General features: G+C 41.0%; 2 protein-coding genes across 9 annotated transcripts in view; one reads left to right on the top strand and one right to left on the bottom strand.

The window, feature by feature from the left end:
* Nucleotides 1-1,846, bottom strand: part of LOC125704395 (uncharacterized) — a 16,989-nt gene extending 15,143 nt beyond the window's left edge. The window contains exons 1-3 of one of the 2 annotated variants that reach the window (XR_007381106.1): nucleotides 1,511-1,846; nucleotides 928-982; nucleotides 152-242 (exon numbers count right to left, since the gene is read on the bottom strand). The gene's annotated coding sequence lies outside the window, so the exon portion shown is untranslated. Of the gene's footprint in view, nucleotides 1-151; nucleotides 243-927; nucleotides 983-1,510 lie in introns of those variants that run through there. The other variant, XR_007381105.1, reaches the window with a different exon arrangement.
* LOC125704390 (meiosis 1 associated protein) lies at nucleotides 1,351-24,467 on the top strand. 7 transcript variants are annotated; one of them, XM_048969834.1, is made up of 11 exons: nucleotides 1,351-1,667; nucleotides 1,775-1,806; nucleotides 2,699-2,976; nucleotides 3,417-3,602; nucleotides 5,867-6,056; nucleotides 13,054-13,215; nucleotides 13,426-13,585; nucleotides 14,184-14,325; nucleotides 14,478-14,681; nucleotides 22,344-22,538; nucleotides 23,962-24,464. In XM_048969834.1, the coding sequence occupies exons 3-11, from the start codon at nucleotides 2,734-2,736 to the stop codon at nucleotides 24,019-24,021; spliced, it is 1,542 nt and encodes a 513-aa protein (XP_048825791.1). In that variant the 5' UTR covers nucleotides 1,351-1,667; nucleotides 1,775-1,806; nucleotides 2,699-2,733; the 3' UTR covers nucleotides 24,022-24,464. The 7 variants fall into 7 exon arrangements, with proteins under 7 accessions (XP_048825791.1, XP_048825796.1, XP_048825794.1 ...); XM_048969836.1 differs by lacking the exon at nucleotides 1,351-1,667 and adding an exon at nucleotides 2,182-2,216 and having other exon boundaries at nucleotides 1,671-1,806; nucleotides 23,962-24,465; XM_048969839.1 differs by having other exon boundaries at nucleotides 1,351-1,806; nucleotides 14,565-14,681; nucleotides 23,962-24,467.

Genomic DNA, 24,467 nt, shown 5'->3' with positions numbered 1-24,467 from the left:
TAATCTGTCCAAGAGCCCAATGTCTCACACAATTGTAATCTGAGCCGAAAGCCAAAACTTCTCCAAGACCAATACAAGGGAATATTATCTGTCCAAACCTCGTCGAGCACCAAGGTCCCGGGCAGAAGAGAAATGTTGGGAAGATAGTGACCTCATATATAACTGGCTCCAGTCGGACTCCAGCAGGACCTCAGCAGAGTCCCGGGTGATGAGGTAATCATCCAACAAGCTACGTAGCTGCTCTGCTAAAAGACCCTGAATAAATCTAATGCAAGCATAGATTTTATTTAACTATTTAAAGAATCAAATAAGAATCAAACAAGCACAGCACATCAATGCCAGGCATCTGGGTTATCTATTCTAAAGTTATCCTATGAATGCTCCATCTACGTGAATGCTACAAATAAAGTAGCTACACAATCTACAAACACATCTGCAGTAAATCTATAATTTAGATTTTTTTTGTTTAATTAACCAAATAAACAATGTATGTATTCTGAAGTATACCTATACATAACTTGCACTGATATTGCTACAGGAGAAAAATGTGGAAGATATACAGTATGTAACTCGATGAATACATTGTGCTATGTACCTAAACCTACACCTAAAACCAAATTGAGAATAAGCCACTGGGTTCTTGTCAAGTTGACCTGCCCCAGTAATCACACTGCAGAGATCAAATGCAAGGGGTGCTGACAGAGGCCTTCTGGGTAACGGCTGCTGGCATCACTGGGAACCGCGGCAATTGCAGCGCGCCCGCTCACTTATCTCCCAGAACCAGACCAGCACACCCCACATCAATCCCTGTGCTCCGGTAAAAGGATGTGTCAGTGTGTGCCACATCTAATTTCACGACACGGCAACCACCTAAGCTTCTTACAGGCTGGGACGCCAACGCACTGAAATATTCTCTGATTTTCCTACCTCCTGGGAGGCTTGCGAATGAGACTTCCCTGGGTAATGAGTTCCTCTAGACCACCTGGGCACAGAAAGATTCACACAATTTCCACATCAGTTCATTAACCCAGATGTTCAACTTTCATTTTCAAAGACTGTAATTGCCAAACACTGGTGTACAACATAACACTGTAACAAATATAGGGATAACTGACTTGAAACAGAGTCAAATACACAGAAAGTCTGAATTTAAAACAAAGTTTGGTCTGTATATATATCAGCACTTAGTGTATTAGCTGAAACTTTCATGTATCTCTAAGAAAAATATTATTATTATTAATCATTCCCAGTAATGTTTTCTCTCTCTCTCTCACACACACACACACACACACACACACAGGCAGACACACACAGACAGACAAATACACACAGACATACATACATACACACACACACAAACAGACAGACACGCACACACACACACACACCAGACTTTCAATAAGTACTTTGCTTCTTTATGGTTTTGTCACTAAAACAGTTTTTAAAAAACAGCCGAAAGACACCAGGGAATTTTGACTTAAAACATAAATGAGCTTAAAATGCAGATTACCTGTTGACTCCGTTTAAGGATTTTTAAATCTGTGGTATAGCATTTAAAAAAATAATCTTTAAAATGTAGCAAATGTAAGATATATTTTGAACACAGCAGCGGGGAGTCCGCGGCCTGATCGCAGGGTGAAGAAAAGCGGCTGACAGTGACAACGACGGTTATTAACGACATAGCGTCATGTCACCTAAGATATTAAATAGCTATATTAACGTACTACGCTCTGGTCTGCTGTGATAAAATTATTAAATAAATTGTATTTCACAGGTGCACTGTCCTTAGCTGCTGTTTCACTGTAGGTAAGGAAAGACGTTACGTAAACACGCTGGAGAGCTAACGTTAGCCTTCTGATGGTGAAACACTGATCGGTCTTCATGGTCTGTATTTAATAACACTATACATTTTATTAGAGATTGTTTGAAAATGAAGTAAATCGATGGTTAAATAGTGATAAGTCAAGTATGCTTTTGGCGGAGTATTCGTTAATTGTCCTCATTACCGGTGTCACTTCTTTTCCGTCTGTTCTTTAATAGCTGTCTTGTCACGTTTAACTTCTCCGTCTGTAAAGACATTTTAAACGAAATGTGTGCAAATACAAAAGTTCAACGTCAGTTTCATAACCAGTTTTACTAGTCCAAATATAAAAATAATGTTCCATTTATGTGTTTCGGAAGTGCATATTTCCAAGTAGGCCGAGTTTTTATCAAGGGTAGGCAAATAATATTTTCAGTATTTGTATAGTACGTTTTCTTAAAACCTTTTTTGATACAAATAATCCTCAGGAAGGCTCCCAGGCAGGGTGAGCCATTTGTTTGCCATAAAAAACTTGGCTTTATAACTTGCTTTGGGCTTTCTATTAATAACTCAACGCAGAATATGCAAAACGCTAGGGTCTTGGTACATTGTTGGCTATGGTTTTAAGACAAACCCACTGTTGGCCTTCTTATTGATTGTATAAAGTATCTGTGGTATGTTTCACAAAAGAAGCTTAAGAGCATTATCTGGTTGTCCTTTGTGCTAGTTTTGTTTGTGCTATTCATGCAGGGATATAAACATAACTGAAAGATTATTATGTTATTTTTTATTTGTCATTTTTTTCTTTCTCAGTTTCTTCAGGCATTTAAACTTGGGGCTCTAAACAAATAGGAATTTAACCCTCTGGTTAATACCGTGCGTGTTGATCTTACCTAGTTTTCCGGCTAATTCTGAGAACTGGCCCCGTCACAATGAATGCGAGGAACAGGCCTGCGCCCAGCCAGGTCTGCTGCCCGACGTCCTTCTCTCGACAGCCTCCTCGCATTATGATCGTGGATGTGTCCCCTCCTGGGTGGCTGTGCATCAGTACTAGCCTCTGCGAGGCACTGGACAACTTCCTGGCCCTGACGTGTAGCCTGGAGGGACCCTGCCGCTTGCCCCTTCTCAGCCTCTATGCACTTAACAAGGAGCTGGAGTGTCTGCTGCCCTTTGTGGTAAGGACTGGGCCCACCCATCACTCTACCTGCTCCTCTGTTCACCTTTACACAGGAACAAAGGACTGCGGGCTTGGAAGTCAAGGACCTGAATCCTCATTGGGGCACTAAAAATGGGCTAAATTTGAATTCTTAAACAAAAATATATGTACCTTTATAGCACATGGGAAGGAGTTGCTTTCAGTCTGGGGTCTGTAGAGCTGTTGCAGAGAGTATCATGAATTGGCAATGGTCAGTATAAAATAGGAAATATTAAAGAGGGACTCCCCTTCTGCTCAGAGCCATTGAAAATTGAAATGGGACAAGATCCGCTGTCCTTACATACTTGATACTGTCTGGTTCGTGGTAAGGATTCCGTAGCCCTGCTCTGTTTTCATTTGGGGGTTTAGCTGAAGCATAAGCATGTAAGGTCTTCGTGTGACTCTTTGCTCCCTCTCCAGCAGGTGAAGGGAAACCTGAGTCGCCTGCGTTCCTGCGTGGAGGAGCTTCGCGACACGCCCGGGGAAGGCTGCATCCACCCGCCCAGCGGACTCTTCAGTCAGGCTGTGAAAGACAGCCTGCTTCAGTTCAAGCAGTACATACGTCACGTACCTGCAGCCTGCCACGTCGGCAACAGCTGCATCGAGGTCAGCTGCATTTCCCCAGACAACGCATGTCCAACAGAGAATGTCCACTTGTTTCACTTTCATTTGACCCATTCCTATGCCACACCTAAAAAAGAAATCACATAGCATAAATATTAATATGATGAATATGTATGAGTATTCCATCCATCCATCCATCCATCCATTTTCCAAACCACTTATCCTTCTGGGTCATGGGGTGTCCGGAGCCTATCGCGAAAGCTATAGGCATGAGGCAGGGAACAACCCAGGATGGTGGGCCAGCCCATCGCAGGGCACACTCACACACCATTCACTCACACATCCATACCTATGGGCACTTTAGTAACTCCAATTAGCCTCAGCATGTCTTTGGACCATGGGAGGAAACCGGAGTACCTGGAGAAAACCCCACGATGACCTCACGTGCTAACCACTGCACCATCATGCCACCCCCAGTATGACTATTATGAATGGATATTCGTAAAACAGAAATGGAGTTGAAAATTTACCCAAAATAAACTGTAACCAAATAGAACTTATTATTTGACAGACCATGTTGGCAGATAATAAGTTCATGGTGTTACCACGAATTGTTCCAACAGATGCAAAGCATTGCTGACAAATCACTTGCTTTTGCTCAATATTGTCTCTGGAATCCAAAATATTTCCATACGATGGAAGATCGGGCAGTTGATGGGCAGTTCTTGTTTGCTTTTCTCCTCTTCACTTATTTTTATTAGATTTCTCACAAACACGCCACACTGTCTATGAGTGTCTCAAACAAAAAGCACAAAAGCAGTTATGATTAGCTGCAGAAGCAGGAGGGGCAAACTTTAGAATGATTTTTAACATATACTAGACATCTTGAAAAGGAGACTGCAAAGCTTGGCAAGTTTGGTTTGGAGTAAAAATATTTCAGTGACTGTCCTGTGAACCTGGCTGCCTGTTGAAGTCCTTGCAATGTGGAATCTGCACAAGTGCAACATGCGATATTAACATTGCACATCATGCAGGCCGTGCATATAATGATGTCTGATTCCTTTGTGATCTGAATGAAAATTAGAAGTCTTGTAAATAAAAGGGCAAGATATAAAATATTAAACTTGTGCATATGTCCCTCTTCCTGTTTGCCATTTGTAAAGATATAAATTTTTAATTGAAAACACTGAATCCTAGTCCTGTGGAAATACTTTGTAAAGACTGAGACATATGAATAGTTGAGCTTGTAAATATTGAATCAGAATTGACAGGGTACAGACTACTGGACTCAACTATCCAGTAAGGGTTGGTGTATGGCTGTATGCTGGAGCCATAGCTGCTGGCAGAACTGTCTGCTGTTCTTGTACCAAGAACAGACCAGATCCTCCGACTCGCCAATATTTCTGAATTTTAGAGTGTTCATACTGAGCATGAAAAGCTTCAAATGAGCCAGTGATAGGCAGGTTCCTGCCAGGATCTGGGACAAAACAGGGCTTTAAGCGCTGACACTAAACACATTGCCTGCTGGATCTATTTGAAGCTGTGCCGACTCCAGGAAAGTGATACAAATGACCAGGAAGAGAAGTGACATTGAGTACATACAATTCAATTATTCAGATTATCTCTTTTCACTTAATGTAATTAGGTAACATTTGGACGATTGTATGTTTCACATGAAGTCTAGAAGATGTTTTGTAATGGTATAAAGAGATGTTTTATTATTTATTTTCCTTTTAGATATAAAGTCTGTGCCATAATGGGTTTTACTGTGAAGCAGGCCAATCTGTTATTTACTTGGATCACAGTCATAAGCTTCAGATTTTATTACTGCAAGGCTGCATCAAAATATCGATGCTAATGGCTCTTTATGTAGTTAAAAAACTGAAAAATTAAGCTCTGATCTTATGTGGTTTGGAATTGAATCGTTAAAAACTGTAAAATGTTAAATATGTCAACGCTAAACCTGCTGCTAAAATTGCAAATATGTTTTCTGATTTAGATAGCAATAATGTGACAGATGAAGAGAGTTGCAGTGGAGGGACCCGACTGCGGATCGTGGCTTTAGATAGTTGAATTAAAACATATCCGAAGACAGTTAATGATCTTCCCAAGAGTGCAATGCGAATCCAGTTGTTTATTCTTACTGGCTGTGAATTGCCATCATGTGAAAGAAATATCTCACTATTCTTCAGAAGATGCTTCTTCATCTCTCCAGACTTTAGGATTACTGTAGATGATTTTTAATCACATTTTACAGAAACCTGACTTCTTTCTCTTTTTTGTAATTTTTTCATTTGTGCCTGAAGGTGGCGATCTTCACCAGCCAGCCAGGCCAGGCTGTGGTAAAGCAGCTTGAGGCAGGACTGAAGGACACAGACCTGGGGAGCCTTCAGCGCCTGTTGGTGGTCCATATCAGCACACGCCATATCCCGTCTGAGGACAGCAATGACTGGAATTTCATAGCATCCTGCTCCACTGGCCTAGGAGACCTTGAAGGTTGGTTTGCACTCAAGTGCTGGTATAAATTCCCATGAACTAACAACTCACAGCCCATAAACAAAGAGTGCATCTGGAATCTGTGGTTTGGACATTGTTACCAATGAGGTAGCTGACTATTCTTCACATTGCTTAGAACTCAGGCCTGCTCCTGGGTTTTTGATTCAAATAATTAGTTCGAGTGTAATCTTTCTGAACTGTACAAAGCCATGACTCAGTGTGTGCAGTAATGCACACATTTAAATAATACTGCAAGTTTCTGAACGGCTAGGTTTCTGACCTAGATATGCGATAGATTTTACCCAATGGATCTCCCAAAGGGTTAAGGAAGAGATTCTGTCATACATCTGGAGCCTACTCCTTGGTTATATAATTCACGCTAAATAGTCTGACGTATTAAGATGTGCCAAGCTTCCATCAAAATAAACAACAATGACTTAAAATGATGGCGGGTCCAGGGTTTAATGTAGTCTGGTTACATGCTATACTATCGTCAGTGGTAGGCTGGGGTTAGTAAAAAGGCAAGGAACTAAAAAGGTGATCATTTTGAAATGGGCTTTGGATGAATGGCCCTTGGAGAACCCACAGTAAAGCACTATGCACCTTCCAGTAGCGTTAGGGTTTTTTTAAATATATATATATATATATATATCTGGTCTTACAACGCTCTGGTGAACTTATAGTCATATATGTTATATATGTTATATATGACTATATATAAGTTATATATGACTATAAGTTCACCAGAGCGTTGTAAGACCAGATATATATATATAAAAAAACCCTAACGCTACTGGAAGGTGCATAGTGCTTTACTGTGGGTTTTCCAAGGGCCATTCATCCAAAGCCATATATATATGACTATAAGTTCACCAGAGCATTGTAAGACCGGGTTTTTATTGTTATGAATGGGTTTGCTGGGGAATGGTAATTATGGTGTTGGTTGAGTTTAGTCTGGAAATCCCAGTTTATGTAGACGCTGTCCCACTACCACAGCAGATGTTTCAGCAGCCTTTGTTTTAATTAGCGTACCGCAAAAGATTGGAGAAAGCAGAAGTGTAGCTGAAGGTAAACTCATGAATCTTTGCAAATCGAAAAAAATAAAAATAGCATAATCGGGAGAAATAACAGTGGACCATTGATGTGTAAAATGCGTCTCATTAGCATTCATATTAAGTGATGTTAATCATTTCTCATATTTATACATCTGGTTGGTTAAATTTCAGTAGAAAAGGTATATTTTAACAGAAAGACAAAAGATATTTGTGGTCTCTTGTGTTAGGGTTGGGTTTTCATAAAGATTATCATAAACTGTAGTTGAACCTCTGGCTGGACATTGGCTAAACATTCTGTTGTGTACCCAGTGTTACTTATTGCAAATGGAGTATCTTAAATTTGATTGTTTTATATTTTAGAGAGAACTTTGGCTATTATTCTGCTTCTCCACAGCCTACAGTCTTGGGTGGCTGCCCTACGGCATTTTTTTCTAAATGTCTTTGCTCCACCCTTCCTATTGAGGAGTTTTTGTGGACCAAGGTTTCCTTTAAAACGGCCCAAGTAGGCAGACACTTTTATATGGGTTTCTGGGAAGGGCAGTGTAGATAATGATGTGGAGAAAAGCTGACATAACACAGCCTTTCCCTTCAGGCATGAACAAGTCTTCAAACTGATCACATTTAGCCTTGCTGCAGATAAGTTTTTGAAAACGTTTAAAAGGTTATGTAGCTGGGTTCATGCTTTCCGGCCCGGTTTTAATGTCACGTACTAATGGGGTCCTTGAGGGCTGTGGTTCAGCTTTGGAAAAAAGAAATCTAACGCATTTAAAAGACAGCTGTGTTATGCATATAAATTAATCTGTACTGGTGCAGTCAGGAGAATGGAAATGTGGCCATGCTGCACTTTCGGGGAAGTTGATGTCTTGCCATGGTGAGGGCCTCAGGCTGTGATATGTGATAATGTGTAGATGTTCTATGAGGTGGAAGATCACAGAGCTACATTCTTTTCTCATACTGTTACTTGCTGGGCTTGCACAACACGGGTGTTCCGTAAAGGCTTTATTAGTTTCTCTGAACTGCCAACACCCTTTCAGTCTGATAGAGTTTGTCTTCTGAAAATTTTTACCCCTTTACGGTTGTTTGTGAGGCAGAAAATTTAAGAAAGGGGAGTGATGGTGGCAGAGGCCGTTTTTTAATGGCGTATCCAGGGGAACACAAGGGCCACGCAAGTTTTCACAGAGACAAAGGTGTGTTGAGGGACAGATTAGCATGGCTTCAGGAGAGTAAATAAATCTGCTTTCAAAAGTGGGTGGCAGCTGCATCCTCCAAAATTCTGCCTGTGCCTGCCCTGACCCACTGTGCTCCTAGCCCAAGACGCCCTGCTGCTCTATTGCCTGCACAGACAAATGGTTCCATCATCCTTAGTGAACACTTGGAGGTCATAGATCATTTGTCTGCTTTCTTAGAATGGTGAGCTGCTCCACTGAGAGATAAATCAGATAGGCCATGTTAAGATAGCTTTGGTCAGCTTAGCCGCTCCCAAGAACTTCCTTGGCCAATGGAGGGATAGTAGTTCACGTCATATGGTGATGTAAATCATGGAAATTTAGTTTTTCTTCTCTTTGCTTTCTTTGACCTCTCTTTCCATTTGTCATTTAGCTATGGCAAAGAGGAGATGTTTCAAAGTTTGCACCATATTTTTCTTTTATTTGTCTCTGTTGTATTTTCCTAATTGTGTTCAGCTATATTATTTTGGTACATCTATATGCTGGTTGAGTATTTTGTCCTGCACCAAATCAAAACCTATTTCTATGTGCTTTGCATATAAACTTGAAATTTGTGTTTGGTCGATTATTTCTTTGTTGTGACAATGCTTCTTGGCAATAAATCGTACACCACTGGAAAGCCTGTTTATTTCCCTTTTAAATTGTGCCACATTTGTAAGGAAAATAAATTAAGATAATTAAGATAAAACAATTATTGTGCCGCATTTTTTATTTTGCGCTGACGCTTCCATTTTGTCTTGTTACATATGCTCCTATTTATTTGTTTCTCAGTTGAATTATATTTAGAGTTCAAGGAAATCCACTGTTAAAACGACAGGTTTTTTACAGTTTAATAAATGCATGATATTTCCAAAGTCAATGAGTAATCGTGTTAGATAATTGTGATCTCAGTATCAACCAAAATAATTACGATTATGATTTTTGCTATATGCAAGCAGCCTGCAGTGTTCTGTGTTAACTAGAGAGTTGTGCATGCAGGTGTTGCTCTAACCTTTATCAGGAGTCTTACTCCTAGCAGCTACTTTATATTTCGGCTAACATGGGACCTACAATAATCGTTTAGCTCTCCCTTAAGGCAAATCGCCTTAAAAAATTGTAACAAAGGTTGTATATTGCATTAGTTCCCTGGTATTCCGAGATTTAGTTCTCAGAAGTCATCATGCTTCTCTGACAACTGATTAATTATACCAGTTAATTACCTCCTGGAATTTCATACTATTAATTGCTTAGCATGGTGTTGATTACCTTTGATTAAACGAGCCACACCAGTTACCAGTCTGGAGGAGCGACTGAACATTTTTGCCAAAATTGGGCGAGTGATTGAAAATGCGGGAAAGAGGTGCAACAAAGGAACCCAGCTTTGGCAGACTAAAGACATCAGCCAGAGCTAAACCAAGCAAAAAAAGAGTCAGCTTTTCTGTGATTGGTTTCTTCATGATGAAGCATGGGTCACTATTCTTTCTGAGAGAAAAAAAATCTGTTAGAAAGTATAAATTTGTGTTGAGCCTAGTTTTGGTTCTCTGAAGTTCTAATTAATATCTTCCCTTATTATAGGCCCTGATTGATGTCTGTGGCCATTGTGCTCAAATTGTTGGCATAAAAACAAAACTGTGATGTACAAAGCTTTTGGCTAAAGATACCAGCATGGTGTGCTTTTGTACTACTTTAATGAGAACATACCAGTGTTTTGTTGAGGGTGTTTTATGAGGACCTTGGATCCTGCACACAAAAGGTCTGAATTTGTTTTTTTAAGGTACAGTGCAAATCATGGGGCTCACCAGTTCACCAGTTAAACTTTCACAGTAAATGTCAGGCCTCAGACATATACTCTAGACTCCTCAAGTACAGAATATAAAATTGCTCCGTTGCCCGCGTCGTAGAACTTTTGAACATTTTTGAATTCCATATGTCTTTTACTATATTTATATGCAGCCTTCATTCAGTCTGATCAGCCCACAGTGTAGTATCCTGACACCTTTCTGAGGGAATGTTCTAGAGTTTGCCCACAGCCCTGCGCGTGTGCTCAGCATGGACTTCTCAGTTGTCTGTGCCCTTTTTTCATGTTGAGTTGGTGGGAAGTAAACACATTGTCTCACATGAACACGGATGCCTGAGAGTCGAAGACAGCGATAAGTAGGCCTTTGAAGTAGACTATGAAGATCTCTGAAATGCCTATTGATGGGATTTTGAGAAACAGTTCCTCTGTTTCATAGATCTTTGGTAGATTCGGCTCGGTTTTACTCAGTTCACTATTAAGAGCACTCCTGTGAATCCCAATAATATTTATCCATAAAAGGTGGGTTTATAGGGTCAAGGGGGATCTTGGAGCCTATGCCAAGCAGCGTAGGGTAGATGGCACAGTATGCTATTCCAACTTTTATAATCATTTCCTCAGAATGTTAATTATGGAATAATGTGATATGTTAACTTTTTATAAATTAGTGCACAGATGGCATGACATTCTTTAGTCAGTGCAACTTTTTGTACATTTTTTTGTACATCTTATATTATTGCAGAAGTACCACCGAATACGTGTTTTTCACTCATGGATGCAGATATTTTGTCCAGGAGTGTGAAATTGCACGCTGCGGTGGAAAGCTCCCAAAAACAGCCCCATGGGACAGTCTGAATTGCAGTTACTGAAAGCTGAGAAAGTCTGGTTAGAAGAGGCTTTCTAAAAATGTGAAAATAATCATTTGAATAATAATTAACTTTTTCAGTTGCATTGCTGTTCAACTGTAACTACAACTGTAACTTGTAGTCCTACAAGTGTTTGTCTTATTTGTTAGGTATCAGCAGTGTAGCAAATCCACTTTCCAGATGACATTAAAATAATTAGATTGTCACTTGTCACTCTCAGTTCTTAAGATCAAGTGAAAAGCTCTTGTATGAGGTTCTTAAAAGATTACCTGTCCCCACAAATGACATGACAAGCCATTGGTGCATCTGCTCTTCTGCTGATTTTGGTCTGCCCATCACTTTCACTGTTTCATGGTCAGAGGATCTATCTACCAGAGAGCAATAGCTACTGCTCATGGGATATAGATGGCCGACTGAGCTGATCTACAGAAGCCCTAGTGTGTTAATCACTGTTAGTAACACCTCCTTTATGGTGCACTTTGTGACTCGGTTGAATGAGAAAGGCAGGAATAAATGAAATGAATCAGTCTGTGTTGAAAGGTGTGGAGGAGAAGCAGTGATAGGCTGTGTTGCTCTTCCCCATCCAGGGATGCAGCTTCAGTGCCCACACACTTAACATCTACTCCCCTAGTCAACAACTTGCTTTAAAAGGATCCTTTCAGGCAAAAGCGATAATGCATTTGAGTTCGATTCATGTTGAGTTGCCTTGGTGACCAAGAACTGCCCTGTGTGAGGTAACTAATGGTGTGATTGTACTGCTATTGCTTGACTCCTCACTTGTATTGCCTTTGCTGTGCTCAATGCAAATGTCTGACTTGCATCCATGTTGATTTACAAAGGCAACCGAAACACAATCATATTTGATTGCTTTTGAACATGTGCATTTTTACTGAATGCTGACATTGTCCAACCGGTTTTAGTATGATGGTATAAGCAGCTTCTAAAATTATGATTTCCTGAGCAGTTATTGGTATATATGCAACATCATTTACTGTTGTTTTCGCTGTTAATTTACAAAAAAATACACTCTTCTCATTCTATCCATTACTCTGTTCAGGTTGATCAGATCAGGTACTCTGAGGTCCAATATTAATGTAAAATAGCAGGAAAATTTAGGTTTCACATTTGATGGATAGTGAAAAAACTCCAATAGTATCATAGGGCAGAACATCCGGTTGGTTGTCGCAGGCTTCAGGAATTAAAGAATCTGGTGCAACATACCCCTCTAGTGGCAGGTTGGAGAAATGTTGCCCATAGTGACAATAGTTTCCTGGGTCTTGCAAATCTGCACTATATTGTCTTCATCTGTGGTTTATTGCCACGTCTGATTTGTCGAGTTTATTTAAACTGGTCTTGATTATGTCTGTTTTGCATAAATTAGCCATTCCAGTGTAAAGTGAAACACTTGTGTGAAACCTACTGTAGCCAGTTGCAGAGAAGAGGACGATGGTAATATTGGACATTATGAACATTTCCGCCCTTCCCTTACTTGGGGCACTGTCGTGGAGCCCCCTTGGAGTCACTGCGTTGCTGTGTGTAAGATGACTTTCTCATATATGACTCATTTAACAAACCCATCCAGGATTACTCCAGCCTTGTGCCCCATGCTGCCAATAACATGATAATAAGTTGGAAGAGGGTTGGATTGACGTTTAAAACGTTTTAGTCCTTTAATCCACAGCCTCAATAAAAATTCCCCCAGGACACCGGATAAATGGCTGACCCTGCACTTAGACCCCAAGCTTCACTCTCACCTGTACGTGTGTGTGTGTGTCTCAAATGAGAGCAAGATGGGATGTATGAAAAGAATAATTTTGTACCTGTACTCATACTCGTACTAAAGGAAAATACAGCATCATTTCATAGATTTTTCCTGTGAGTCATACATAAGTCTTTAAAAAGTTGCACATATGGTGAGATACTTTTCATTATGCTGAAGCTTTGTGGCTGCTCACCCACTGGCCTTATGAAGTTCTAACTTGGTATTAATCGGGGTCTCCCCGCGTAAATGGTTATCAGTCTGGCAAGGCAGCCCAGTTCCCAGCCTCTCCTTCCTCCCCCTATGCCCTTATGCAGAAATCCCAGTGCTGGCTGCAGAGATAGAGTTGCAGCAGGTGGACAACGACAGCATCTCCCTGGAGAGTGTCTTTAAGACATGGCTACATGACCAAGGGGGCCAACGAGAGCACCTGCATCTGCTGCTCCCGCCGGCTCTGCAGGGCTATGCTTCCCACCCGGGTATTTATTCACCTTTCCCTTTCAGGCCACCTCCCCCGTCCTCCATTCAGACGTGCTTCCTTTTACACATATCTTCTGCTAGACAGACTCATGTCAGTCGTGAATGCCTTTCCATATTCATTCTAATTCATGACTGTCTGGTTTGGTCTGGTCTAGACTTGAGCAGTATCTCAATGCGCATAAACCTTGTGTGTACACTGCCCCCTGCAGTCTGTTTGAAGTGTGACATGCAGGAAAGACTACTGAGTCCCGCTCTACTGCCTGGTGTTCTGGATCTTGGTGCCAAGACGGAGAGCATCCGGGACTTCTCTTTGCCAGTAAAAGAGCCAGCCAGTCACAGCGTGTTCCCACACCAGCTGACCATCATCAAGTAAGTATGATCCCAGTACGAAACTCCACTGGTATTAACAGTGCAAACAGTCCAGAAGTAGGTGCCATGAATGTTCCTTCCAGCTGGGCATGTAGGCTTGGAGCAGCGGAAAAAGCTTAATGCCAGTTGAAATGCAGCCCAGCCTCTAAGGCCGCTTAGCACACCGGGCAGCCGTGATGCTGGGCTGACAGGCTCGTGTGCACAGAGCAGGCCGCTGCCTCTCCTCTATCACAGAGACCCATGCAGTCGCTGTCACAGACAGCCTCGCCATATCCCATTTACATGTTTTGCATATGACAAACTGACAGCGACTCATCCTGCTAAATACCGACTGTGATGTTTCCAAACACAGAGGATGCCTTGGCTCAGCGACTCTGTCCCCCCCCCCCCCCCCCCTGCCCCCCATGCACATACAATGGCCTGGCTTCAGTAAATGCAAATGTGTGGATGGAGTTCTGGAAAATGTATAACCGCAGTATGCACGTGTACCTTCTTGTCACATGTTTTTGTCGAGCATAGAAGTGGCACATGAGAGGCTCGTGTATGCAAAGCTGTTTGAGTAGGTTAGTGAAATAAAATAAACGTGTTTGTGTTTGAGAGCTCTGAAATCAGAAGGGGTGTGTCAGTCGGTGCTCTATGGCCTGCCCCTCATCATCCGCCCCACAAGCTGCTGCCATCTTGATTGGGATGAGATGGAAATGAACCACCACCACTTCCACGCACTCTGCCACACGCTCAGGGTGAGTCCGAGGCCGAGAGCCAGCCAGGGAGAGACGCTCGTGTCTGCAGTTCAAGGCTCTGCTAGTCTGGCCTGCGCTTCGCAGTCTTGATCTACACCTGTGGCCGGATCCAGCCCTTTGAGGTGCCCTTGTCCTGTCTGTGGGCCCGACAGAGTCGCGATTGGGTTCTGCTGGCACGGCATGAGCCGCCTCCTGGCGCCGGTGCTGACGTGACTGCGTTTTCCCACTACATACTCCAGCCGTCCGCTTCCCTCTCACTGCTGCTCAAGCCTGTGGCTGGCCGGGAGCTGCTGCTGCCTTGCCACATGCCTGTGTCCAGCGAGGACTCCCTTGAAGGCCCTCTCACCACCATACAGGTTCTTCTCCGTACCCACAATCCTGTTCACTAATGAGTGCCATTGACCATCGAAAGAGACACAATAGGTTCAGAATGTTTATCTTTTTATATTCCACCCTTCCTAAGTGATTACCAGATGTTCAGTGAGAGCTGTATTACAGCCTGAGGTTACAATAGCATACTGCAAGTGACATTTTTGTAATTTACAATGCTGCTGCTTATCCGAAGTTATTCTAACATGCATAGCAGATGTCTAATTTAATCATATTTCATCAGTGAATACTGTCCCACTTCAAAAAAGGGTTTAAACAAGTAATTTGAAGAAGGTATAACAACACATTATGTAATAACGCTGCATTATAAAATAACCCATCAAAATATAACTATTTTTCATCACAAAATGCGTTGTCACACATCATGTAAAAACACATTATGTGATAATTAAGCAAGAACAAACAAGAATGAATCCAGCTGTACTCCAGTATATCATGGCTGTGATTTGGTTGTAGGAACAAGGCTACAGACTGAGTGCCAAAGACGATCACAACAGTTAAACGAGTAGCATGAAGTTAACAGTAATAAGTTACAACAGATAATACTTTGCTTGATTATTTATTTAAACATTTACGAGCTTCCGCAAAAAATAATACTTCCCACCAGCCAACTGCTGACCTTTGCCAAGCAAAAAAACACTTGCTCTCAACTACTTTGCATCATATAATAATTCACAAAATATATCAATATTTTATTGCTGAACTGGGGGACTTTTACCAAAAGATCCCATTAGCAATTTAGATAGCTGAAACCATTCAGTTGCATGGTTCCAAATGTGTAAGTCGCTAGCATAATAAGCAACTATGCTTTTGAGAAACGTACCCCTGCTCTGCTTTTATTTTAAAAATTTTGCGTTGCAATTTTGCAACTTTTGTTTTTGAATAAATAGAGAACAGGTAAGTTGCATCATTTATGTGAATTATACAAGTGTATTTAGTGCAAAAGTTAATTAGTTTATGTAAAATAGCAAATTTTCAGCAAATACAATCTGCGCTATTTTAAGGTATTTTACAACATGCATTTTGAGAAACATAAGTTAAATAAAATGTTTACTTGCACTACCTCTCATAATGGTAATGAAAAATGCTAAAAAATCAACCCAGTTTCCAACATATTCGTATATATTTATAAAGTTTTTACAGTTCTGGAAAGCTTTGTGACTCGTTATTCTCTGTCGTTCTTTATGTGAACTTTTGCTTGCTATTCTGTCATACAGACACAGAAGTCACCTGAAATGGATCACAAAAACACGCTGATGCTCATTTTTGGACAATGTGATGATGATGATAATGAAAATCATAATGATAATAATAAAAGGTTACTATTTCAATATAAAATTATAATGTAGCCTATAGATATGTAACACAATGTGCTGTTATTACATAAAATGTGCTACGCACATACATTATGTGATGAAAATTTGTCACATTTTCTCGTTATTACATAATGTGGCAGTATTGCATTAAGGGTTGTTACAGAATATACAGTGAGGGAAATAATTATTTGACCCCCTGCTGAATTCTTAAGTTGACCCATTAATAAAGAAATGAGAAGTCTTTCATTTCACTGGTATGTTTATTTAACCAGCAAAAGATAGATTATTAACAAAACAAGCAAGAAAAAATCATTATGTAACAGTTACAAACCAATTTGTCATTTATGTGAAATAAGTATTTGATCCCCCACAAACCAGCAAGAAATTAGGTCAAGTACATGTGCATTAACACAACACAAGTATTAACAGATACCAAGCCATCATTGTCATTTAATGGCATTACTTTGTTAAATAGTCTTCCTGGGTCACTAACCTGTCTACATCTTCAACCTTATCACCATGGGAAATACCAAAGAGACGTCTAAGGACACCAGAGAAAAGATTATTGACCTTCACAAAGGTGGAATCGGCTACATTACCATCAGCAAGCAGTCTGGTGAGAAGGTGACAAGTGTTGGTGGAATTATTCGCAAATGCAAAAAAGACGGAATAACTGTCAATCTCCCTCAGTCTGGGGCCCCAAGGAAGATTTTATCTCATGCAGCATCACTGACCTTAAGAATGGTGAGGGCTAGCCCCAGATATACATGGGAGGAGCTCGGTAATGATCCCAAAGCAGCAGGGACCATAGTCACCAAGAAAACCATCAGTAACACATCCTGCCGTTATGGTTTGAAATCCTGCAGGGCTCGCAAAGTACCCCTGCTCAAGAGGGCCCATGTTCAGGCCCGTCTGAAGTATGCCAGTGAACACCTGAATAATTCCAATGAGGCTTGAAAGAATGTGATGTGGTCAGATGAGACCAAAATCGAGCTGTTTGGCATCAACTCTACTCGCTGTGTTTGGAAGAAAAAGAATGCTGACTATAACCCCAGGAACACCATCCCTACTGTCATACAGGGAGGTGGAAGCATTATGCTTTGGGGGTGTTTTTCTGCCAAGGATACAGGACGGCTGCACCGCATTGAAGGAAAGATGGACGGGGCCATGTACCGTAAAATCTTGGATGAGAACCTCCTCCCTTCAGCCACCCCTTCTCTGGGTGGGTCTTCCAGTAAGACGACGACCCTAAGCATACGGCCAAGGCAACAAAGGAGTGATTGAAGAAGAAGCACATTAAGGTCATGGGGGGCCCTAGCCAGTCTCCCGACTTTAATCCCATAGAAAACCTATGGAGGGAACTCAAACTTCATCTAACCAAGTTACAGCCTAAAAACCTTAAAGATTTGAAGGAGGTCTGCAAAGAGGAGTGAATGAAAATTCCTGATGATCTGCATGCAATCCTGGTGACCAACTACAAGAAATGTCACAGCTGTGCTTGCAAACAATGGTTATTCCACCAAGTACTAAAGCATGTGTTCTAAGGGATCAAATACTTATTTCCCTAGATAAATGACAAATTGGTTTGCAACTGTTCCATGATGATTTTTTCTTGCTTGTTTTGTTAATAATCTATATTTTGCAGTTTAAATAAACATACCAGAGAAATTACAGACTAACTTCTTTATTAATGGATCAACTTAAGAATTCAGGAGGGAGTCAAATAATTATTTCCCTCACTGTACATTAGCATTCGCCATGTCATGTAGCTATATGAGAGGCCTGCTGCAGGGAACATACCCCACACCACGACATTTACCCCTCTAAACTTTACTGACATCTTCATACACTTTTGGGGGAGTATTTCCCCAATTCAATGCCACATACAGCACTGCCAAAATTATCGGCACCCGTGGAATTTTTCCAGAATATGAACCATTTCTCCCAGAAAATAGTTACAATTACAAATGGTTAGGGATATACACTTTTGTTTCCTTTATGTGCATTGGAGCAACACAAACAACAGAGAAAAAAAAGCCAAATTTGACATAATTTCATACAAAACTCAAAAACTGGGCTGGATTATTATTAAAATTATTGGCACCCTCAACTTAATATTTGGTTGCAAGCCCTTTGGAAAAAATAACTGAAATCAGTCGCTCCCTATAGCCATCAACAAGCTTGTTACACCTCTCAACTGGAATTTTCGACCAGTCTTCTTTTGCAAACTGCTCAGGGTCTCAGATCTGAAGGGTGCCTTCTCCCAACAGCAATTTTGCGATCTCTCCATAAGTGTTCAATCAGATTTAGATGCAGACTTATTGCTGGCCACTTCAGAACTGTCTAATGCTTTGTCCTCCACCATTTCTGGGTGCTTTTAGAGGTTTGTTTGGGATCATTGTCCTGCTGGAACACCCATGACCTCTTAGGCAGACCCAGTTTTCTGACACTGGGCCCTACATTGTGCCCCAAAATCTTTTGGTAGTCTTTAGATTTCATGATGCCTTGCACACAGTCAAGGCATCCAGTACCAGAGGCAGCAAAACATCTTAGAACCTCCACCATGGTTGACTGTAGGTACTGTGTTCTTTTCTTTGTAGGCCTCATTCTGTTTTCTGTAAACAGTAGAATGATGAGCTTTACCAAAAAGCTCTACCTTGGTCTCATCTGTCCACAAGATGTTCTCCCAGGAGGATTTTGGCTTCCTCAAGTACATTTTGGCAAACTCCAGTCTGGCTTTTTTATGTTTCTGTGTCAGCAGTGGGGTCCTCCTCAGTCTCCTGCCATAGCGTTTCATTTCATTCAGATGTCGATTGATAGTTGAAACTGACACTTTTGCACCCTTCTGTCTGCAGAACAGCTTGAATTTGTTTAAAAGTTTATTGGGGCTGTTTATCCACCATTTGGACTATCCTTCGTTGCAGTCTTTTATTAATTTTTTTCTTCCGTCCACGTCCATGGAGATTAGCTACAGTGTCGCTTCTTGATTATGTTGCGCACAGTGGACAAAGGATCATGAAGATCTCTGGAGATGGACTTGTAGCCTTGAGACTGTTGATATTTTTACACAAATTTTGTTCTGACGTCCTCAGACAATTCTCTGCTCTTATTCCTGTTCTCCATGCTTAATGTGACACTCACAGATACACAACAGAAAGGTTGAGTCAACTTTTCTCCATTTTAACTGTCTTCAGGTGTGATTCCTATATTGCCAGCACCTGTTTCTTGCCACAGGTGAGTTCAAACAAGCATCATATGCTTGAAATAAAACGATTTACCCACAATTTTTAAAAGATGCCAATAATTTTGTCCGGCCCATTTTTGGAGTTCTGTGTGAAATGATGTCAAATTTGGATTTTTTTCTGTTTTTTGTGTTGTTCCAATGCACATAAAGGAAATATACACGTGTACACCAAAACATTTCTAATTGCACCAATTATCTGGGAGAAATGGTGCATTTTCTGGAAAAATTCCAGGGGTGCCAATAATTTTGGCCATAACTGTATAATGTTTCTCATCTGAACCAACTAAATTAAACTTGCTTTTGTTACTGAAATTAACTTTGGGCCAGTTCACCCAACATGCTTTTCAGCAAAGGGCTATTTTAACTTTCTTATTCTTTTTGCTAATGAGCGGCTTGGTCACTGTGGAGTCGAGAGCTGATTTGGTGAGCAATTCCTGCTGCAGTGTTGAACCAGTCTCATAATGACAGCCTTTCTGTCATCTTGTTCTCTTGCATACTTGTCTTACGTGGGTGACCAGCCTGTTGTTCGAACTTGAATGACTTCCATTCTTTGTACATTTTCACTGTTCAAGAAGTGAAACTCTTGGAATAACTATTTTCTCTTCCAGTGGCTTAGTCATCCAATCAGCCTTCCTCTGAACAGAGTGATGTCACAGGGTTTGTCACCTTGCAAAATGCCTACCAATGTTGACAAATAGTTTGGAGTTCTTGGATATTTCACCTTACAGCCAAAAACCAGGAAATATAACAAATTGTTCTCTAATTTTGATCTCAGACTTTGTTCATATTTCTTGTTTTAAACCTTTTATTTTGTGATGTGTGATAGTTTTCATGATGTAATATGATGTTAGGATAACTGAATTCTGATAAGCTGCGACTTTTTAAATGACAAAAATGTCACGCTTTATCTAATTTTGATCAGTACATTATTTTAGACTGCATTAAAAAAACTCAGTAGAAGAAGTCAAAACAGAACAGAGGAAATGAGATAATAGAAATAGATGCTCGATGGCTGTCGGAGCCACCTGACCTGCTCTGACCTTCAGAAAACGCTGCGTAGGTGGTGCTAGAACTAAAGTTATGGGTGGAACACTGGGCATCACTTCATCCCGTGTTAGGACAGACCAGTCTGTGGCTGAGTCAAAACATGCAATTTGAACCAGTTTGTGGACAGGAAAGAAACAGAGTGGATTAAGATGCATAATCCCTGGTGGTAATTCTTGAAAGTAACTCACATGGCCAGCCCAGCTTTGAACCCAGGTCCTTCAGTACACCAGCACTGATTGCCACCTAGCTCAAGATATACATACTAACAGCAAAATTAATTGTCACCTTACCTTACGTTTCTTGTGTCAAGTAGGTACAGCTCCCCCTTTTCCCCCAGCAGGTTATAAATTGGTGTGTGATGGTTGTCTTCATCTAGCAACCCTGACTATATGGCACATGTCTGTACACACAAATGTGCCATCGCTTGAAAATGATTTGTTGGCTCATGCACCAAAGTGGCTGTTTTATTTTCTTCTTCTGTGTTTTCTGTGGTATTCAGTACATCCCCATTTACCCAGCAAAAAAAACAAACAGTTCCCGACCTTATGATCACACTGACTTGGCAAAACTAAAGTCCAATATTTAAGTCAAAAGCTGGAGTTAAAAGCTGGCTACAAACACTGCTGTCGGGTCTTACTGTGAGGTAGATGTTTCTTTATGATCCTTCCAGGCATATCAGGGAAGAAAAATACTGATTCAGTGTGGGACTCGACCTATGACAATGGAAATGTACAGTACAGTAATTTACACTTAACGTAATGCCAGCCATCCTCTGAATGGAAAATGATTTAAGGATAGATTTATAGAGGCCAGCATCAGACTTTAGCCTATGGAATGGGATTGAATGGTCAGTACCAGTGTCACAGGGCTTTTTCCAAACATTGCACACAGAGTAGGTACAGGAGTTGGACAATGAAACGGAAACACCTGCTTTTACACCACAATAATTTATAAGTATGGTGTTAGGGCCTAATAATATTTTTTTTGCGGCCTAATAATTAATAATAATTATAATTATTAACAATAATAATACAAATACAGCTTCATTTGAATTAAGAACATATAAGAAATATACAAAAGAGTGGAGGCCATTTGGCCCATCAAGCTCGTTAATTGATCATAGTTGTTAAAATCATACATGTTTATACATGTTTCACATTGTCCACAGCCCAAGATATGCACTGATGGCACCATTGAATCTGACGTTTGGCATTGGCACAAGTGACCAAAAATTTGGTTATAGCAGTCTGACCATGAATATTGACCCTGTGGAGCTCCCGATGAATAGTTTTGGTGCGTCCACAGTTACTCCTGTTGGATGTGGTCCATCCTTCATGGTGGTATGCTGACATTACCCTGGATACCGTGGCTCTCGATACACGACAAAGCCTTGCTGGCCTGGTCACAGATGCGCTAGTGAGATTCGCAACAATCTGTCTGCTTTTGATCTCTGATATGTCTTCCATTATGTTGTGTAGATTGCAATATTTTATGTACAGCTATTCTATTGCTCTGCTAACTCAAGCTTCACACTGTGCGCTTACTGACAAAACGTACAATAAGTGAAAATTGGCCACCAGACCGCACATATAGGTGTGAAACCTCAAACACTTTATTGGCCAATGTTTCAGTTTCAGTGTCCAATCCCTGTAGGTTACAAGACAGGATGATCTGTAGCCTCCAAAAAAGCTAATGAAACAAACATTCCAATCACATCATGTTTAAATCTCATTTTCTGCATAACTGTTCTATTTATAGGTATGTCTTAATTCAAAGATTCTTGTTTTTGTTCCTATAATATTATCTTGCTGGTGATATCTCCATGCTGTTAATCTTTCAGAGTTCATTTACTAGCTTGAGTACAATAGGTTATTTGATTTGATGAGCTTAGCAATTCCCTGGATAATGCCGCCATGTCCATTCTAGTTTTTGATCTGATACAGTCAGCATAGTTGTGTTGTGTTGGCTTTAGTTGTGGATTGAATCCAAGTGGCCTAGTTTGATATCTTGGTCCTTCTCAGAACTCTCTAGCACAGCTGGAAGAAGATCCGGTGTTTAATCCTTTGTGTCTGAAGACCAACCTATACCAGCAGTTGAGAGTCCTCCAAATGCGTAAAACGCACCCGTACACTTTGCAGCGCAGGGACCAGCCCTGGCCACCAGAACGGCCGGTCAAACCGGTCCACCTTACAGGGACAGGAGGAAGAGCAGAGAAGGTAAGCCTGAGCAAATGAATGCATGCAGAGAGTCAGAGACATGCAGTGAGGAGGATGTGCAGTGAGCTTGGGCCTGATGAACGGACCTCTTGTAGGACATAAACCGACTGAAAGATCCTTCGTTTTTTTCAAATGCAGTTTTTTTGCCAGTTTTTCTAAACCTGTTAGCATATGCTGAAGTTAGTGTTGTAAACATTAATGCTACTTGGCAGTAACAGACATCAATGGTGATAATATGTGTTTATGATATGGGACCCTGTCCATGTTTTCCACATGTTATTGTGTAGAAGCTGCTAGCTGGGAGTGCAACATGCTGCACACTAGGTGGGGCTGCTCTCGTGAAAAGCAACCTGCAGCTCGACTTATCGTGCAATAGATCTCCTCTTACAGAATATTTCTCTCTGCTTTCATTGAAACGGTGGCTGCTTCTATAAAGCAGATTTTATCAGCCAGCCAGGATTCAAAATGGTGGGATTAAATATGGTACTGAATAGGGTGTCACAGTAACAGTATCGCAGTAAAGCTGCTCATAGTGGAAAAACAGGCAGTCATAATACATTTTCTCATTTGTTTTTTTAATAAGATCCCAATAACCTCTGGGAAAGTTCCCTTGTAAGCATTTTGAGGACTCGTCTCTTTAGATTTAAAAAAAAACTTTTCCTTCCATATCTAGTATTATTATAGTCCCTTAACGTCTTAAACCATTTTTTCTTGTAATGCCATTCAACAGTTAATTGAAAAAACACAGCCATTAACTCATGACTTTTTAATGGTTCTCGTCTGATATGATTCAGAAAAATCACATCTCTGTAGAACAGAAATTTGTTCGAGCAGAGCAGGTGATGCATCAGACTGTGCATTGAAAGTTTCCAAAGGTCAGGCTCTGGAAAGTCAATAACTTGACAGTCAGGACCAATAAAATGTAGAGAATCATACATGTCTCTGAAATTCGCCCTCCAACATCAGGCTGGAGTAAAAGAGTGAGATGTAGGATCCTGAGCAGGTTAAAAGCTTCGAGCGTGGCCAGCCGCCCCCGGGCTACATAGGTCATAACGTGACACGCTTTGGAAACCATATGCGAAGCCTGTGTGTGGAAAAAGGAAGTGTAACTTCTGACACCACAGCAATACTGAAACTGAATTTACATGATACAGACTGAGGTCTGCAATAGCTAACATTTAAATGCTGTGGTACTGCAGTGATGAGTGGTATCTGCTGCCTATATGTTATTGTTAGAACTTTCTTTCAAAAGCGTAAAAAGTAAACATGAGAGCTGCTTGAGCTATAGTTCTGCTCCCATATGAGTCTTGCTTTTCTGACGCTTGATGGCCGAGCCTAGGCCTCCCCTATTGCTCCACAGGAGCTCTCGTTCTCCTCGCAGTGCTCACTGCTCACAGATCCCCGGGCCTCTGTTTCTGTCCAGGGCAAAACTAGGGCGACCGTGGCGCCCCTCCAGTTTGCATCAGCCCCGAAGCCTTTTTAGTTCTGGCTATGAATGGTGGCGGTGCCCTGCACTTCAGCTCCAGCAAACAAGGCGACCTGCCAGCGGCCCTTAGAACACTGTAACCAGCCACACGTCCAGCCCTGTGACGTCAGCCTCCGTTTCTTCCTTACCAGCTGCTCTGGAAGGCCTGTCATACTTCTTGAAATACCACTTTTCAGAAAATATATGCGTATTTTATTTCAGCTGTTTATTGTTTGAATTTTTGTTTGCGCAGCAACATTTTCATATAAGTTCCCAGGTCCCTGACTTAGGGCCTTGTTCTTGGCCAGAATCTGCTCGTCAGTTCATATTTACTATAAATAAAATATGAATTATTCTTTTTTGTTTTTGCATATTTCCTTCTCCTTTGCGGAGACCTCAGACTCACTAATTCTGCCTTGCTATGTTATTCATTTAAATCTTTTATGGGGCAGACAGTTTTAACA

Source organism: Brienomyrus brachyistius, chromosome 12, assembly GCF_023856365.1.
Source record: "Brienomyrus brachyistius isolate T26 chromosome 12, BBRACH_0.4, whole genome shotgun sequence".
NCBI classification, from domain to species: domain Eukaryota; kingdom Metazoa; phylum Chordata; class Actinopteri; order Osteoglossiformes; family Mormyridae; genus Brienomyrus; species Brienomyrus brachyistius.
The sequence above is the reverse complement of the archived record's forward strand: the minus strand, read 5'-3'. Positions and strand labels throughout refer to the sequence as shown.

Excerpts from the sequence above, each read along its gene's own strand:
- LOC125704390 (XM_048969837.1), top strand. The coding sequence starts at position 2,734 with ATGAATGCGAGGAACAGGCCTGCGCCCAGCCAGGTCTGCTGCCCGACG. Across the intron at positions 2,977-3,416 it reads AGTGTCTGCTGCCCTTTGTG|CAGGTGAAGGGAAACCTGAG; the intron begins GTAAGGACTGGG and ends CTCCCTCTCCAG. Across the intron at positions 3,603-5,866 it reads TCGGCAACAGCTGCATCGAG|GTGGCGATCTTCACCAGCCA; the intron begins GTCAGCTGCATT and ends TTGTGCCTGAAG.